The 18129-nt window shown below is 39.0% G+C and overlaps 2 protein-coding genes across 2 annotated transcripts; both read right to left on the bottom strand.

The window, feature by feature from the left end:
- Positions 1-373: 373 nt before the first annotated feature.
- Positions 374-859, bottom strand: LOC114578456. The gene has a single exon (XM_028691645.1). It carries the CDS (start codon positions 857-859, stop codon positions 374-376), a length of 486 nt encoding a protein of 161 aa, XP_028547478.1.
- A 15882-nt stretch (positions 860-16741) lies between these two features.
- On the bottom strand, positions 16742-17923 carry LOC110113257 (uncharacterized mitochondrial protein AtMg00810-like). The gene is made up of 2 exons (XM_020845747.1): positions 17098-17923; positions 16742-16899 (listed from the first exon to the last, which is right to left on the bottom strand). Exons 1-2 carry the CDS (start codon positions 17921-17923, stop codon positions 16742-16744), a joined length of 984 nt encoding a protein of 327 aa, XP_020701406.1.
- Positions 17924-18129: the final 206 nt, after the last annotated feature.

Consider the following 18129-nt stretch of genomic DNA (forward strand, 5'->3'; position numbering starts at 1 on the left):
GGCAAAATTAAGGTCAATACTAACTAAATTAAAATTTAATTGTATTAGCACTGTAAGCATTCACCTTACATATGTCCAAGGCTAATTAGGAAACATCGAGACGTTGGCCTTCCAAAAACTCAACCTCCCATCCATCTTTCATAAAGACTGGACAGCATGGATTTTATGCGCTTATGTGGTTAGCTGGCTTTCCTTTTCAAGCAAGATATAAGCCCATAATGCATTAGCTAGGACATGGGTGTTAGTGTTGTGTAGAACAGTAAACCCATCTTAGATATAGGATTCACGGCTGCTACTATCGGTGTCTCGTAGCATGCTTCATCGGTGGGTAAGTTCCCTATTCTTCAGGGGTTATAAATCTTGCTTATCTACATCATATGGATGATGCCACTTCTATCCTTCTCTCATGTATGCGGCTAGGTGGCAGAGAAGATGTAGATGGAATATTCTGCACCATAGGAGGTAACAGAGTAGAAGTGGCGGGCTTAGAGACAATGGGCTGATGTTCAGACAGAATGACAGAAGAAGGGAGGGTTGAAGGTGGGATGATAGAGGAAAGGGCAGTCTTACCTTGAGGCCTTCTGCTCTTACTCCTTCCGCGAGGTGCATTAGAAGTAGAGGGAGCAGAAGAGTTATTCAAGGTATCAGTCACTGGCTTGGAGGGGCATGTGGCGCTGGAATGAACCAGGGATTTGCAATGCTCACAAGGAGAGGGCTTCCACTCATACTGGACTTTTAAGCTAAAAACATCTTCCTCAATAGAAATCAGAATTTCTTCAGGATAGGTAGCATCTGCATTGACTTGAATACAGACACGAGCAAAGGTAAGACGGGTTCGCTGAGCAGTGAGAGCATCCATGGCTAGCGGAATTCCAATCTTTCTAGCAATACGAGAAATACCTTCAGAGTTCCAGCAGACCAAAGGGAGATCATGGATTTTTACCCAGATGGGTATGGAGGTGAAGTTTTCACGTCTGCAAGAGAAAAGGTCTACCAAGAAAAAACCACACCCCCTTTGACCATGTTATTTCATAGTCTTCCATCGTGGTAAAACGAAGGAGAAAAAAACCATCCGAAAGTGAGAGAAGTTGCAGCGAACCTTTTAGCGTCCAAGTTTTCCTGATAGCGCCTAACAGAGCTTCATAGTAAGGACGCCTACCGATCGAGTATCCAACCAGGCATAAGTTCCAGTTCTCAGCTCCTTTAACAAGTCTTTCCCCAGCAAAAGGAATAATTTCAGGCTCCAAGGGGAGAAAGGAAAGCGGAAGATCCTTGGAAACAGGATCAGCATCCACAATAATGTTCTTCTAGTTCCGGGCAGCCAAGGAGGAAGAGGAACCTCCTGCATGCGAGGATAAAGGGGGAAAATCCATGGCAGAGAGCTCCATGGAGGAGGTAGCAAAGAAAAGAAGAGGAGATTCCCTCCGGCAGACGCCGGAGGGGAGGCGGGAAGAGCAAAAAGCCGAAAAGGTGGCGGCGGGAAGAAAAAAACCCTAGCAGAGCCCCCGTCACCTTCTACACGTCAAACCATGGTAGTAGATTGAATAGTGCGTAGCCACTACTAACGCAAATAAGTAAAATGCATCAGTCGCTGCCTCTGTAATGCATTTAAATCCAATGATTTCTGCCACTCAATCATTGGCCATTAATTTTGATAACGCCACCGTTTGAAAATTTAATTAATATAGGTTAATTAAATGGATTTAAATATAAAAACTTTTAAAATTTATACAAATTTAAATTCTTATCAAAAATTAGTAAATAATATATCATTGTTTTATTTTGAAATCCTCTTCCATTTAAAATTAAAATGAAGTTATGATTTTAACTATTTAATGAATAATTTCAATTATACATATTTCTTAATTTGATTAATTATTCTTAAAATATTAATCCAATTAACTTTAAAAATTTTTTATTTTGAATTACATGATATAAGCTATCCCCAATAATTTTCTCATATTTATTTGAGCTTAATTTTATTGATAATAGAATTATTGGATATATGGGTTATTATTTAATCCTTATGTTTGAAATTGCAGAATAAATCATGTATTAATTCATTTCATCGATTTAGATGCTATAAAGAGTTATTAAATAGAGCTTGATTCAATAATATAAAAATGAATTCAGTTGCATTTTATTGAATATATAGAGTGTAATCATCAAGAATGATACGTCATCACAAAATTATCTTGATTGGGCACGAATCTCGAGGCAAAATAAGTTTGGAAACTTCAAAAATTAAATTCGAGAGCATATGAACTCTGATTTCAGCGAGCTTACAGTCAAACTGAGTGTCTCGGAAAGACGAACCCAACGACACCAAGATCAACCCAATCCGAGCCCAAATAAATCCGAATCAAGGACCCGAAGCGCTGTTGGAAGGTTCAAACCGCAATTTGAGTTACCAAACAGTCTCCGATTTTGACGAGCTTATACTCGAATCGAACAGCTCGACAAGATGAATCCAATGAGCCCAAGATCGCCAAACTTAGACATCACTAAGGCCTTCAAATACCCAACGAACGGTGCATGATCAAAGGATTCGATATCGGCCGTCCATTCAAAACACTCCCAATTCGCCCCTGATCTCACGCCTATTTACAGGCTATGCAACTCCAGAAAAATTATAAATAGAGCCCTCATTCTACACCAAGGGGACTCAAGTGAAGAGAGAGAATAAGAAGAGAAGAAGGAGGAGAAGGAAGAAGCTCCTCCTCGACCACCGCCGGAGCTCTTCCTGCCACCCAAAGATGTCGGAACTCTGCTGAATTTTCGGGAAACGTCGGGAATTTGCAGAACTTTGTAACTTTTATGAAAAGTTGATTGTAAAATGATCGTCTTGATTTGTAAGACGGATCAACTTTGTACTCCATACAAACACTAGTGGAACTTTACAACTGGGCGAGGCCCCGTGATTTTTTCTCTTTTTGGGTTTTCCATGTAAAAACTCTGGTATTCATTTCTCTTTTCTGTTTGTGTGCGGAATACTCGTGCAATGCTAAGATGAAAATTTTCTAATTCTACTGCCGCGTATATTCTAGCACGCAACAGTTTGGCTCCGTATGTGGGAAACACTATCCCACAATTTCAAGTATTGCTACAATGGTCAACAGGCGTAGCAGTCGCATCTTTGGAGCTTCCCGCTCCAACTCCCACCAATCTAGAAATCTGTCTGCAAATCACAGGCGCCCGATGTCTGCCTCTTTTCATCCTGGGGGGCAGAATGCTGCCGGAGAAGAGACCTCGGGGCATTCTTTAGCAGAAAGAATTCAGAAGATGGAAGAATCTCAAAACGAGAACCTTCAACTCCTACGAGATGATCAACAGCCGACATTAGGTCCTTCTCCCTCGGGATCCACCAAGGGTTGAAGATGTTCAATTCGAGCATCATCAAGAAGAGATTCACTTCCTCCACCTAGGAGACATCCTCAATCACGACTGGAAGATGAACTTGTCGATACATCGAGTTCAACACATCCTTCCCCCTCGACTCGGTAGCCTCGCAATTTTTTGGATCTCTCAGAAGGCTCTCCCCAACCACATATTGCGGAACTCCCTCAGAATGTCCTGCATCGCGAACTGCAAAAATTGGTATGGGAAGAGTTCCCCCGAGGAGATGTGAGGCATGCTCTTCGACAGAGAAATTTCTATGAGTCATCACCTCTAACTGAGCCATTCTTCAGCACCCCATTCCGGTCGGATTCAAAGTGCCAAACATTGAGTCCTACGACGGGACGACTGACCCGTATGAGCATATAGACTACTACAGAACCATCATGCATATTCAACGAGCATCAGACGCGCTCCTCTGCCAGGTCTTTCCCGCCACCCTTAAAGGACAGGCCCAAACGTGATTCTATTCGCTTCCACCTGGAATGATCCCCTCTTTTGTCAAATTGGCCAAAGTATTCGTCGAACAATTTGTGGCCAATCGAAGAATTGCTAAGGATTCTTCCCACCTCTCCGGGATCCGCCAAAATGAGGGAGAATCATTGAAGGAGTATTTTCAGCTATTTTCCACTGAAGCACGACAGATTCAGGAGTAAACCCTGAATTACTTAGAGGGGTCCTTCTTGGAGGTCTTCGTCCTGGCCCCTTCTATTCGGACCATATGCGAGACACCGTCCATTCATACGCTGACTTGATCCATCGCGTGGAGGCACAAATCTCTGTAGATGAAGCTATAAATGCTCACAGGAAGCAATTTGAGCAAATAAGCGGGAAGCGCAAAGGTGCACCTGGGATGGATAATTCTTTCTCACAACAGAAAAAGCATGGGAAGAATAATCTACCTCATAGGTCTTCATCACCACGATGGGAGCCCCGACAGGAGAAGGAGTATACCCCACTCAATACGTCTCGAACAAATGTATTGATGGCCGTTCGAGATCAAGATACAATAAAATGGCCAAACCCTTTGAAGTCAAACACAGAAAATTCAGATCAGTATTGTCACTTTCATCGTAGACGTGGTCACACTACCGAAGCCTACAAGCAACTCAAGGATGAGATTGAAAGGCTTATCCACCAGGGCTACCATCGACAATTTATTTAAGATTTACCTACCAGAGAGGAAGCTCGTCCCGCTGGGGGGCAAAGTCAACTATAAAGATAACAATTGAATAGTATTCAAATGGTTGGAGAGATTGCATGATCATGCACTTAGCGGATTTGTATTAGCAATTCTACTTGTCTTGTTGTCCCTTTTATATTGAGTATGGTACCACTTTGATATCTCTAATGTATTCTTCCAAGTTAAATGTTGTTGTATTGTCACCATACGTAGATCTTGTGTGTTGAATACTTTGTAATTTGTATATCCCTAAGTCGTACTAGGGAACTATTGTACTATCTTGTGTAATGCAGTAATAGAATGTTCATGTTATTGTGATATGATTTTTTCTCTTATGAAAGATAAGAAAAAACTTCTCAAACTCTTTCACCGTGATTCGAGAAATACACAATCTATATTGTATCTCAATCACCGGATGATCAATCCTAGGGGGATTTGATCCGACCTCATCCACACAGGTTAACATCATCGAGCAGGGCTCTAACATATAACCTCGGATAGGTCTTACATCCTTGGTGGATTCTCTCAACCTCTTCCACACTGGTTAATGTCATCGAACAAATGTTCTGACATACAACCTCGGATAGGTCTTACATCCTTGGTGGATTCTCTCGACCTCTTCCACACAGGTTAATGTCATTGAACAAATGCTCTGACATACAACCTCAGATAGGTCTTACATCCTTAGTGGATTCTCTCGACCTCTTCCACACAGGTTAACGTCGTCGAGCAAAGGCTCCGACATACAACCGCGGATAGATCTTACATCCTTGGTGGATTCTTTTGACCTCTTCCACACAGGTTAACATCATCGAGCAAGGCTCTGACATACAACCTCAGATAGGTCTTACATCCTTGGTGGATTCTCTCAACCTCTTCCACACAGGTTAACATCGTCGAACAAAGGCTCTGATATACAATCTCGGATAGGTCTTACATCCTTGGTGGATTCTCTCAACATCTTCCACACAGGTTAATGTCATCGAACAAATATTCTGACATACAACCTCAGATAGGTCTTATATCCTTGGTGGATTCTCTCGACCTCTTCCACACAGGTTAATGTCATTGAACAAATGTTCTAACATACAACCTCGGATAGGTCTTACATCCTTGGTAGATTCTCTCGACCTCTTCCACACAAGTTAATGTCATCGAACAAATATTCTGACATACAACCTCGGATAGTACTTCTACTCGACGTTAGACTTCTCCCTGTCATCAGACTTCTGTTCGTCAATAGACTTCTACTCATCATCGCACTTCTACTCGTCGACGAACTTTCGTCGATTTTCTACCCGACACAGTACTTCTAGCCGATGTTAGACTTCTCTCTATCATCGGACTTCTGCTCGTCAGCAGACTCCTACTCGTCGTCGAACTTCTGCTCGTTGATGAACTTTCATCGGTCTTCTACCCGACGTTGAACTTCAACCCGATGTCGAACTTCTCCCTATCGTCAGACTTCTGCTCGTCAGCGGACTTGTACTCGTCATCGCACTTCTGCTCGTCAGCAGACTCCTACTCGTCGTCGGACTTCTGCTCGTCAATGAACTTTCATCGGTCTTCTACCCGACATTGAACTTCTACCCGACGTCGGACTTCTGCTCGTCAGCGGACTTGTACTCGTCATCGGACTTCTACAAATCGATGAACTTTCATCGGTCTTCTACCCGACGTTGAACTTCTACTCGACGTTGGACTTCTCCTTGTCATCGGACTTCTACTCGTCAGCGGACTCCTACTCGTCGTCAAACTTCTGCTCGTCGACAAACTTCGTCAGTCTTCTACCCGACATTGAACTTCTACCCGACGTCGGACTTCTCCCTGTCATCGGACTTCTACTCGTCGTCGGACTTCTGCTCGTCGATGAACTTTCGTCGGTCTCTTGCTCAACGTCGTACTTTTACACAATGTTGGACTTCTATTGTACTTCTACTCATCATCGGAATTCTGATCGCCGATGGAATTTTGCCAGTCTTCTGCCCGATGCCTAGTTCTACTCGTCGTCGGAATTCTGCCCGTCATCGGAATTTCGTCGGTATTCTTCCCAATGTTGTATTTCTACTTAACTCTAGATTTCTGCAGTTCAACAGATCTCTCGAAAGCGAGGGGGAAGAAGGAAAAATCCCGTAACTCCTGCATGCGAGGAGGGGCGCTAATTCGAGCAGGGCAAATTTCTCGCTCGCAAATAGCAGAAGCCTCAACCATCAGAAAGTCGTGGGGGAAAGAAGAGAAATCCCATAACTCCTGCACGCGAGGAGGGATGCTAATAAGAGCAGGGAAAATTTCTCGCTCGTAAATAGCAGAAGCCTCAACCATCAGAAATCCGTTGGGGAAGGAAGAGAAATCCCATAACTCCTACACGTGAGGAGGGGCGCTAATTCGAGAAGGGAAAGTTTCCCACTCAAAAATAGCGGAAGCCTCAGCCGCCAGAGAGCTAGAGGGAGAAAGAAAGAGAAGTTGCAAATTTTCTAATGGCCTAGGGGGCATATTTATAGGTTTTGAAGAGAATAAGAGGGAGTTGTGGACATTTTTGAATTCTAGATTTTTCTAAAAAAAAAGGTTCGGTTGCCCGGACAGTTTTGGGTCCATTTTTGCATCCCAAAAGGTCTGATTCGGACGTTTTTTTAGTCACTGGACACGTTTTTTGATGTTCCTGACTCGATTTTGACACTTTCGGAGCTCAATGGGGCCTCTATGAGCAAGTTTTTGCAATTGTTCAACTTTTGTAATGCAATTTTTTACGATTCGGCCAATGTAAAATTACGGAATATATATTTATAGACTCCTAGAGCTACGTCGTCCAAAAATAGGGGGGCAACTGATACGTCATCACAAAATTATCTTGATTGGGCACGAATCTCGAGGCAAAATCAGTTCGGAAACTTCAAAAATTAAATTCGATAGTATATGAGCTCTCATTTCAACGAGCTTATAGTCAAATTGAGCGTCTCGAAAAGACGAACCCAACGACAGCAAGATCAACCCAATCCGAGCCCAAATATGTCCGAATCAAGGACCCGAAGCACTATTGGAAGGTTTAAACCGATATTGAGTTACCAAACGGTCTCCGATTTTGACGAGCTTATACTCGAATCGAAAGGCTCGACAAGAAGAATCCAAGTAGCCTAAGATTGCCATATTTCGACATCATTAAGGCCTTCAAATACATAACAAACTGTGCATGATCAAATGATTCGATATCGGCTGTCCATTCAAAACACTCCCAATTTGCCCCTGATCTCACGCTTATTTACGGGCTATGCCACTCCAGAAAAACTATAAATAGTTCCCTCATTCTAGACCAAGGGGACTCAAGTGAAGAGAGAAAAGAAGAAGAGAAGAAGGAGGAGAAGGAAGAAGCTCCTCCTCGACCACCGCCGAAGCTCTTCCTGCCACCCGAAGACGTCGAAACTCTGCTGAATTTTTTGGAAACGCCGGGAATTTGCAAAACTTTGTAACTTTTGTGAAAAGTTGATTGTAAACTGTTCATCTTGATTTGTTAGAAGGATCAACCTTTGTACTCCATACAAACACTAGTGGAACTTTACAACTGGGCGAGGCCCCGTGGTTTTTTCCCTTTTTGGGTTTTCCACGTAAAAACTCTGTTGTTAATTTCTCTTTTCTGTTTGTGTGCGGAATACTCCTGCAACGCTAAGATGAATATTTTCTAACTCTACTGCCGCATATATTCTAGCACGCAACAAGGAAAATGGGTTGATTTAAACCCAAAATTTTTTGGTAAGAGTTCACGCCTAGTGCTAAGAGAGTGGAGAGGAATCCATTCTCAAATTCCAAGACACAAGTTGAAGGTAAAGGGTCTAGTGTTAATTTATGGGTGTAATCCCCATCCCAAACATCCTAGGCTTCTCATGTCTAAGATTTTATGATTTTTTTAAAGACTATAAGAATGAACATGGCCTACCCTAGGGTGGCTCATGTTTTTCTCAAAGTCAAGTGGGTTGACCTATAATTAACTTAGTTTTTGGAAATCTGTAAGGCCACCTAGGGAACCTAGAGGCTAAATAGGATAAGCACTATACAACCTAAACTCATCCTAATTTGGGAGCTAAAGAGGCTATAGAATTTCTTATAGTCAACTAACTAAAGCTATGGTAAAAGAGATGAAAGTCCTATTAAGGAGCTTAAGGTCACCAAAGTCAATCTATGGGAAGGTCTTTAGTCCACCTAGAATCATCTAAGGAGATAGCTAGAGCCACATGAGAAAGTCGTTGGATTATCTAAGCATTATATGGAATTACCCAAGCCAAACCATTAGTGAGGGTCTAGGGTCTCCTAGAACTAAACTGATGGAGAAATTGTTAAGTCAGTTATAGTCCACTAAGAGAAACTAAGATAAACAAAAGGGTTCCTAATGGCTAAACCAAGTGTCTTTTAAAATTTAAAATTTTATGGGTTTTAATACCAGCCAAGGTGAAGTTGAGCCTCAAATATTTTACACTTTAATTATCACTTATTATGTATTTAAGTATTCTTTAATTGCTTTTAAGAACTCCTAAAATTCCCTATATCCAAATTATGCATTCTTAAGGATAAGGTTATATGAAATGTCATAAATAAGATCATAAGCAGGTGATAGTAGGACCCAAAGAGTTCATGACTCGCATAAAGGAGAAAGAATTGAACCAATAAGGTCCAAATTGCGCAAGTACAAAGCATTGGCTATTAAAAGGGTCAGAGTAGAACACCTGAGATGTTGCCCTATTAGACCTAAGTATGAGTAAGAAAGTAAATTGCAACCCAAAAGTGTGTGCACCATTTGCAACAAACATACATGAGGTTTTAAAAAGTCATATAAATTATAACTCATTTGGAGCTACACTACAGGAAAAATGTCATTTTCTAGCGGTCATTTTCGTCGGAAAAATCCCCAAAATCCGTCGGAAATTAACATTTCCGGCGGATTTCCGACGGAAATTATTTCTCCAATAAAACACGCGTCGGAAAAGGCCTTCCGCCGTAGAATAATTTGCCGGAAACATTTCCGGCATATTTCCGACGAATTTTTTGGTAGAAAAAAATTTCTAACGGATTTTTGTTGCGTCGGAAAGTAAATGAAATAAAAAAATCCAAAGAAATTCAGCCTTACCGTGCGAAACCGCCTAGCTAAGTCCGCCCGCTACTTCAACATACAGCTCAGCAACAGCAGCCGAACCAGGCAGCCCGCATTCGGATCGCTAGCCCAACAGCCAGAATCGGGCACAACCCGCGTGATGTCTGTTGACCTCATTATTCGAGGTCAATTTCCCCGGAATCGGCTCTAGCACCTAGGTATTTGTAACTTAGTGTAGAAGTCGCCCATAGGATTTCTCTTAGATGGACGCCCACTGACGTAGCATCGACTCGAACCTATCACTCAACTCGAATCAAAATCAATTTAATACAATTTCAATTCAACTCCAAAATGAATTCAAATCAAGCTCGATTTATAATTCGTCGATGTCGATCGACTCAATTTGATTTATTTTTGATCAAATTGATACATTTTTGGGCTCAAATCATCTCATCAATCAAACTCATAATTACATCGAATAAAATCTGATTTAATTTTGATCAAAATAGAATCAACCCTTAGATCACTCTCAAATCAAGCCCTAATCCAAACCTTTGAATTTGAATGATGAATAAAGATAAGATAATAATCTCCCTAAGTATAAGTCATAAGTTTATTTGAGAAGTTTCCATTTGATCTGAATAAGAAGCTTGGCTGGTCTAACCAGCTTCCCACGTCGCTCTCTTTACACTCAGCAGTTCGCAACCTCCCATCTGGAACACACAACTGCCCGATCTCCACTGCCATTCGCGAACTGCCCACTCCACTCCTCTTCCCAGGCTGATTTCGCACGAAACCCCTTCAACCCGTCACCCTCTCTCCCTTTGGATTCGCACACACGACCACCCCTCCTGCAGTTCGCATAAACTCACCGACCTCTCCTCTTCAAGTCGCACGAAGCTCAAGTCTCCCAGCCCCTTCAGCAGTTTGCACATCCCACGATCTCCCAGCCCTATTTCGCAAAACCACCCAACATTTATGCACAACTGCTCTCTCTCCCTCTCCTGCGTGAAGTCTAGGCAAGGAACTCCAACTCCCGAGCTATCCTCGTCTCCTCCCAGCAGTTCGCACAATCCCAATCACCTCTATGCTCGTGAGAAGCCTGAGCAAAAGAACTCTCAGTCTCCTAGCCTCGTCGCCTCCCAATTTTTCTAAAATTCAGCCGGATCTGACTCCATTCGCATGGTTTGTTCACGCCGGACTCCAATCCAACTCTCACGCCAATTTGCAATTCCACTCCAGCTTTCTGACAACGCCTGCCCTCTTCAATTGTATGTAAGAGTATTAATTGTGAGCATTTGGTTTAGTTTTCCAAATTGATTGATAATATCTTTATCTTCCATTAAGATAAAATAATTACATTACTTAATTTTCTCTAAATGATTGCTATTTATTTTTTTTTTAAATGTTTGCACCGTACTTATTATAGATGGTTGCATTATTCTATTTGAACTACTTTAGTGATCATATATGAGAGCTTGTATGTACAAAACATGATTCAATTATTTTTTTATATATATTTATGTGGTCAATAGTTTGAGAAATTATTAGATGGGTTATAAGCATAATTGAAGTATAAAGTCGCTACAAAGCATGCTAGAATTTGTAATCATGATGAAAGGACATAGATGCTTGTAAGAAATAAAATTCGTGTATGTTTTCCCTGCTCATTTAACATTCGACACATATGCATTGAATGAAAATTATCATTAGATAAATACTCTTGTTATTGATAAAAGCTTCATAGTTTATTTTTGGTGGCTACAAAGTGAAATTATTATGGGTCTCAAGTTACTGTATTTATAGTTTTAAAATTCATTTTATACATTAATGTCTTGAATATTTCTAAGTAAGATGTGATATTTTAGAAGTTTATTTGCTATGAAAAAATCATATTGATGAGATATTTCGAAAGGTGCTGCAAGGTATTTCAAAATACCTTATTGTTTAAATTTTAGCATCTTCCAAATTATTTTTGGTCAAACTTGGAATTGGAAAGTAAATATGTATGGGCATTTTGCTGGAGCATGATGGGTAGAGATTTATATACATAGAAATTATGCTTTGCTTTAATTCATATATGTATATATATATGATTTAGAAAAGTGAAGGGTGATTATGAATGACAAATTTGAAGATTGATAGTTGGAGGATGTAAAGCGATTTATTTTTGAAAAGGTGATTTGTGTGGACTGGCAAGTGAAAAGTGTATATTTTGAGGGCTGATTTGTGAATCTGAATATTAAGGGTATTGTGTGAGAAAGGTGTTTGTTTGAGTTTTAGAAAATAATGTGAAAAATGGGATAGGTGAGAAGAAAGGTTTGATTGTAAAATTAAGATGTGGGTGTACTTTGAAAGGTGATAATGTGATATTTGAAAGGTGAAAGGCGTGTACTTTGAAAGTTGAAAAGTGGGAAAGGTTGAGAGAAAGATTGGATTGTGAGATCAAGGTAAAGATTAGTTTTGAAGAAATTGTAGAAAATTTTAGGAAATGAATGTCCATGTGAAAAACAAAGTGTTTAGGTGTGGAAGAAATTATTTGTGTGTTTTAAAAGGGGTAATATAGTGACTTGTGTATATAGAAGAAAAAGTAAGTTGTATATTTTGGGAGGTAAGATATTTTGGAAAGAGTGTATTACAAAGTGTATGGATTTTTTTTTTTTTTAAGATTAAGATTTGAAAATGTTAAAAAGTGGAATTTGTGGGTGTTTTGAAAAGTGGAGCTCAAATGTGCTTTCAAAAAGTGAAATGTTCGAAAGACAGTCAACTAAGCCGGTGTTCAAGCCCAAAGAAATGTACGTCTTTACTTTTAGTAAATTTCAATTATTTCATTATTATTTATTAAATGAACTTTCTAATCCCTACTTTTCCTGTTTTTCTTTTCTTTATTTGCATGAACTGCGAGGAACGGTACCGGTCGAGGGAACAAAAGTACAAGGAGCTAAAGGTGTCAGTCGCCTCTATCCAACCGGGTAGAGGTGCTACGGGCGGAACCACCGGGTCATAGCCCCCGGTGACTGTGAGTATTTCTAAACTTAGAAAACCTTTAGGGACCCCTTGATGTGGTGTGCGAAACCTTCCTTTTTAGGTCCCTGTAGTAACTTCAATTTAATTAGGATTACTTTTTGCTCTTAGACCCCTAAACCCCTTTATACGTACGAAAAGTCTTAAGGGTTAGTGATAACAAATATTTTTACCCCATATAACAATAGTAACACTTAAGGACAAAAATTAAGGATGCTTCTCACAGATCAGAATCTATCCGCAGCAATTTGTTCCAAAATTTCATCACTGGAACTTCCTTTCATAATAAATCTTGAATCAGCTTCTGATATTTGGAATACCCTTGAAACCTGGTTTCAGTCCACAAATTGTTCTAAGATTATCCAAATAAGAACAAATTATACCACATTTCCGTCAAGAACTCCACTATGACACAATATCTTGCCGATATAAAATCTTTAGTTAATCAAATTGCTTCTTTCGGTTCCAAAGTGGATGCCGAAGATATAATTTTATTAATGAATGTAAGCAAAAAATTGAACCAAATTAGTCTAATTTGACCAATTTTGGGTTCAATTGACCAAGTCAACTTTTGACTGAGTTAGGATGACCAATGTTTTCCATTTCATCAGGAGTGATGATCAAAATAGTTTAGTGAAGATCAAGGTTCATTTGGACCTTGATTAGAAGTAATTTAAGTGTATGATTAATTAAGCTAGCCTGGGCTAGCTCAACTGGGTCAATCTCTAGCCAAGGAGCTAGTGATGATTGATTTGATACATGGACCTCCATGTAGGTGGTTTGAACCATGATTGAGGGTAGGGATGCTAGTACATTATACAATGTAGTATATTGGGTCAATTAACAGCAGTAGGATTATTAATTGATGATTAAATAGTCTTTGACTGATGGTGAATGATTGTGTACTAGATAGTTATAAATCAAATGATTGTATGTTGGATGATTGATAGCTGGATTACTGTCAATCATAAGATTTGATAATCAGAGAATTAGGTAGTTCATGATGACCTCATAAAAAATTGAGGTCAAAAAATGGACCCCCAATAGGTGTGATGAACTCGAAGAGTAAATCACACATATTGGTGCTAACTGAGGAGATCAACAAAATTTAGAATCTGAAGACTTGATTGAAAGATCAATTTTCAAACAAGCAAATGTAGGACCTAACTAAGAGATTGATTCTCAAAGAGAAAAATGTAAACTTTGAAAGGGAGATCAATTCACAAGCAAAGAAGGACACCTAAATGGAAGATCGATTCTCAACCGACTGAATTTGGAACCTAACTAAGAGATCGAATCTCGAAGAAGAAGATTTGTACTTTGAATGAGAGATTGATTACAAAATAAATATGGATACCCAAATGGGAGATTAATTGCCAGAAAAGTGAATTTAAAACCCGATCAAGAGATTAATTCTTGGACTGAAAGATTTGGACTTTGATTGGGAGATTAATTCTGATACATAGCTGAATACCTGAATAAGAGATCAATTCTCTGATGGGTGAATTTAGAACCTGACCAAGAGATTAATTCTTAGATTGAAAAATTTATTCTTTGACTAGGAGATTGATTCCTAGAAGAGTAAATTTAGAACATGACAGAGAGATGGATCCTCAGATAGAAAGATTTAGACTTTGACTGGGAGATCAATTCCCAAATAAAGCTGAATACCCAAATGGGATATCAAGTCCCAAACATGCGAATTTAGAACCAATACCTATGGACTCTACTAGGGATAGGTCTCTTAGTTTTTCCATTTGGACCTGGTTTACTTATTTAGCATCAACACTGAATGTTTATACTTTAAGATTTGTTTTATGACAAAACTTCTTGTAATTCATCAACCATAATAATATTTTTTAAGATAACATCCATTGAAAGGCAACATAGGACAATCTCCTTTCCAATCTATATGCTGATAAGATCCTCCTTGGTAAACCTTCTCAACCATGAAAGGACCTTCCCACGTGGGTTCAAATTTATCACCTATCCTTTCATGGGCCAAGATAGGTCTTTGTAGAACCAGCACAAAGTTGCCTACTTGGAAAGTTTATGCATGAACCAACTTGTCATGAACCTGGATCATTTTAGCTTTATACAACTCGAGATTCTATTGAGCTTGCAGACACTTCTCTTCCAAACTTTTAAGTTCTTATGAGCAGAGTTTAGAATCTTAATATGAGGTTATTTTGTAATTTACCATAACTTTTAGCGAAGGTAGTTATACTTCCAATAAAATAATAACTTTTGCACCAAAGACTAAAACAAATGGTGTAGATTGAGTTGGAGTTTTATATGTGGTATGGTATGCCCATAAAGCTTCAACCAACTTCTCTTTCCATTGATGCTTATTGTCATCTAAGCTTTTTTTTTTTACATTTGGATTAGAGTTTTATTGAAGTCCTATGCCAATCCATTTTCCCAAAGGTAATAGATGGTAAAGTATCTCCAATTGATTTTGTGACATCTAATGAAGCTGTTTATCTTAATACTTTTGAATGAATGATAGTTATCTAAGATAATCCAATGAGGAACACTAAATCAATACATGACATTCTCTTTAAAAAAATTTAGAACATGATGAGTTTTGACTTCTCTTAAAGGAACTACTTATGCCCATTTTGAGAAGTAATCTATAAATGCTAGTATAAATCTATGGCCTCTAGTGGATGGAGGATCTATCAGACCAATAATATTTATACCCTAAATTTTAAAAGGCCATGAAACAATAATTGGTTATAGGATATTTGGTGGCTGATATATGACTACACTATGCACTAGACATTTTTGACAATGATGTGCAACATTCATACAATCATTTATCATCGATAACCTGTAATATCCCATTCGTAACACCTGACAAGTTGATAGTGACAAGTCAGGTAACTTTTCACCAATATCTGTCACACGAAGCATAGGGAAGAATAATCAAAATCTCAGGACCCAAACTAAAGCTATAAGAAGAAGCATCCTGAATGACATCTACAAATATCCCCAAAGTCTGTGGGCTTTTTAAATACTTATTTGAGTTGATATCACACTGTGTACCGATATCTTCAAATAAATATTTAAAATCTTACCAATATACAATTAAAGGAGGGAAGAATGAAATATCCTCCGTAAATTGAATATGATATCAGCAAAAAGTATAATATGAGCAAGATATAATCAATACAATATACAACAAAGTCTTGCCAATTGACAAATCTGTACAATTTAGATAAATCTCAAATGATATCAATAATATACAATAGAAATATTACATCTATACATAATTGTGATAGAGAAAGATGTTGAGTAGTTATAAAAAACTAATAACCAAGATGATAGAGGTGGCAAAAGAAGAACACAAGGAGCAACAGTGTTATTTAAAAGTGTAAATTTACAAAGTTATGCTCTAAGGACCTAAATACAAAGTACTCCATCACTCTCATATGAGTATCTACTCAACAAGAGCCAACATATCAATCAAATTGTTGACTAGAAGTGCATCTAATGATCTATAAAGGAATAAAGATAGGCTCTTGGAGATCTACATAATGAAAATTTTAGTGTGACATCCAATCAAGCTTTTGGACATCAATAAAATGAAACCCTCAGCATAACATCAAAATATTATTTTGGAGACCCACAAAAAGGAAACATCTGTGTGACATCCAGAGTAAATATCTGGAAATCCACATGGTCAATAAGAATGCAACAAACATCATCCACTCTAGATGCATGCAACATTTTTTTGGTGGCATTTATTGACCTATAAAGTCAGAACAAAAAATATAATAACAAAAAAATAAGTGAATCATTAAACAGCTTAGCCCATATCCTTTAGGCAAATCCTGCTGAAGATCCTGCCTGCTACAGTGATGATGTTGTGGCTCTACAGCAGCACCGAATAGCCATTTCTTACGCCTCTTCTCATAGAGGCCTTCGACTCTTCTTAAACGAGACAAACCCCATAACATTTGGCTTCTTCTTCCTCCCACGCAAACCCCGCCTTCCCACGCCAGCAGACTCCCAGCCAGCGAACTCATTCGATACCCCACTTCTCTACTTTAGCCACCTCAACCAATGACCCTTGTCTGAGCGCTATTCGAATCCAACAACCCGTAGCTTGTCCTTATGCACAAAGACTCCTCTTCGTAAGCCAATTGATGCACTATGCTGAAGGTGCAAACCCCAAGCCCTTCTTCTATAGAGCTGATCGACCTTATCCAGATACCTGAAGAAACGAACGCCATTACAGAAGCCAGAAAACTCACAGAGCAAAAGAAAAATAACTTTCTTATTATTTACTAATGAATACAGGGATATATATATATATAGATATCTCAAATATAATGAATGGTACAGGTTTGTTTAATCTACGGTTCTTATTAACCAGTCCTTTCTTGATTTGTCTTGATATGATAACACGCACGTGCAAACTGATATGCTACGTCAGATATCAGTTTGTTAGATAGATGCCAAAACCGTGCTGTGAGAAGAGCTTTAGTAAACAGATATGCAATTTGATCTTTACTTGAGATGTGATGAACTTGTATGGTATTGTTCTTGATACATTCCCAGGTATAATGGCAATCTACCTCGATTTGTTTTGTGCGAGCATGGAATACCGAATTATTAGCTAATGCTATAGCTGAGATATTGTCACAAAATAGTTTCCTAGGTTCTTTTTGAGGGTAGCCGAGTTCTTGCAATAGTTGTTGACTCCAAATAATATATGTTGCCGCAGAAGCCAATGCTCGATATTCAGCTTCTATGGAAGATCTAGCAATGGTGGTTTGTTTCTTGATGCTCCAAGAGACAATAGAACTCCCCAAAAAGGTGCAATATCCAGTTGTGGATTTTTGATCCTTATAATCTCCGGCCCAGTCAGAATCTACATAAGAAGTTAGTTTAAGGGATTGACATGTAAGAGGAAAACATGTGTTTTGAGAACCTTTAATGAAGCGAAGAATGCATTTGAGAGCATGGAAGTGCTGATCGGTGGGCTTGTGCATAAATTGGCATGCTCGATTGACAGCATATGCAATATCGGGGCGGGTGAGCGTCAAATATTGTAGAGATCTGACTAATTGGCGATATAAAAGAGGGTTGGAGAAATTAGTAGAATTAGAACTGTAATTCGGACCTTTTGTGCAGATAGGGGTAGAAACGGATTTACAGTTAAGCATGCCGGCCCGTTCAAGTATAGTCTGAGCTAACCTTTGTTGATGGAGTATCAAATCTGTTTTGGTGTGCATTGCTATAATACCTAAGAACTGAGAAAATTGGCCCAGGTTTCTCATGTGAAATCGATTATGTAGTTTATGTAGAAGTTCTTGAAACTCTAGTTTGTCATTGCCAGTTACTATAATATCATCAACATAGATCAAAAAATATAAACGAATATGATCTTCGCAATAGAGAAGTAAGGATGGATCAGAAGAACTCAAACAAAAACCAAGAG

This window comes from Dendrobium catenatum, unplaced genomic scaffold, assembly GCF_001605985.2.
Source record: "Dendrobium catenatum unplaced genomic scaffold, ASM160598v2 original_scaffold_35418, whole genome shotgun sequence".
Taxonomy (NCBI): Eukaryota; Viridiplantae; Streptophyta; class Magnoliopsida; order Asparagales; family Orchidaceae; genus Dendrobium; species Dendrobium catenatum.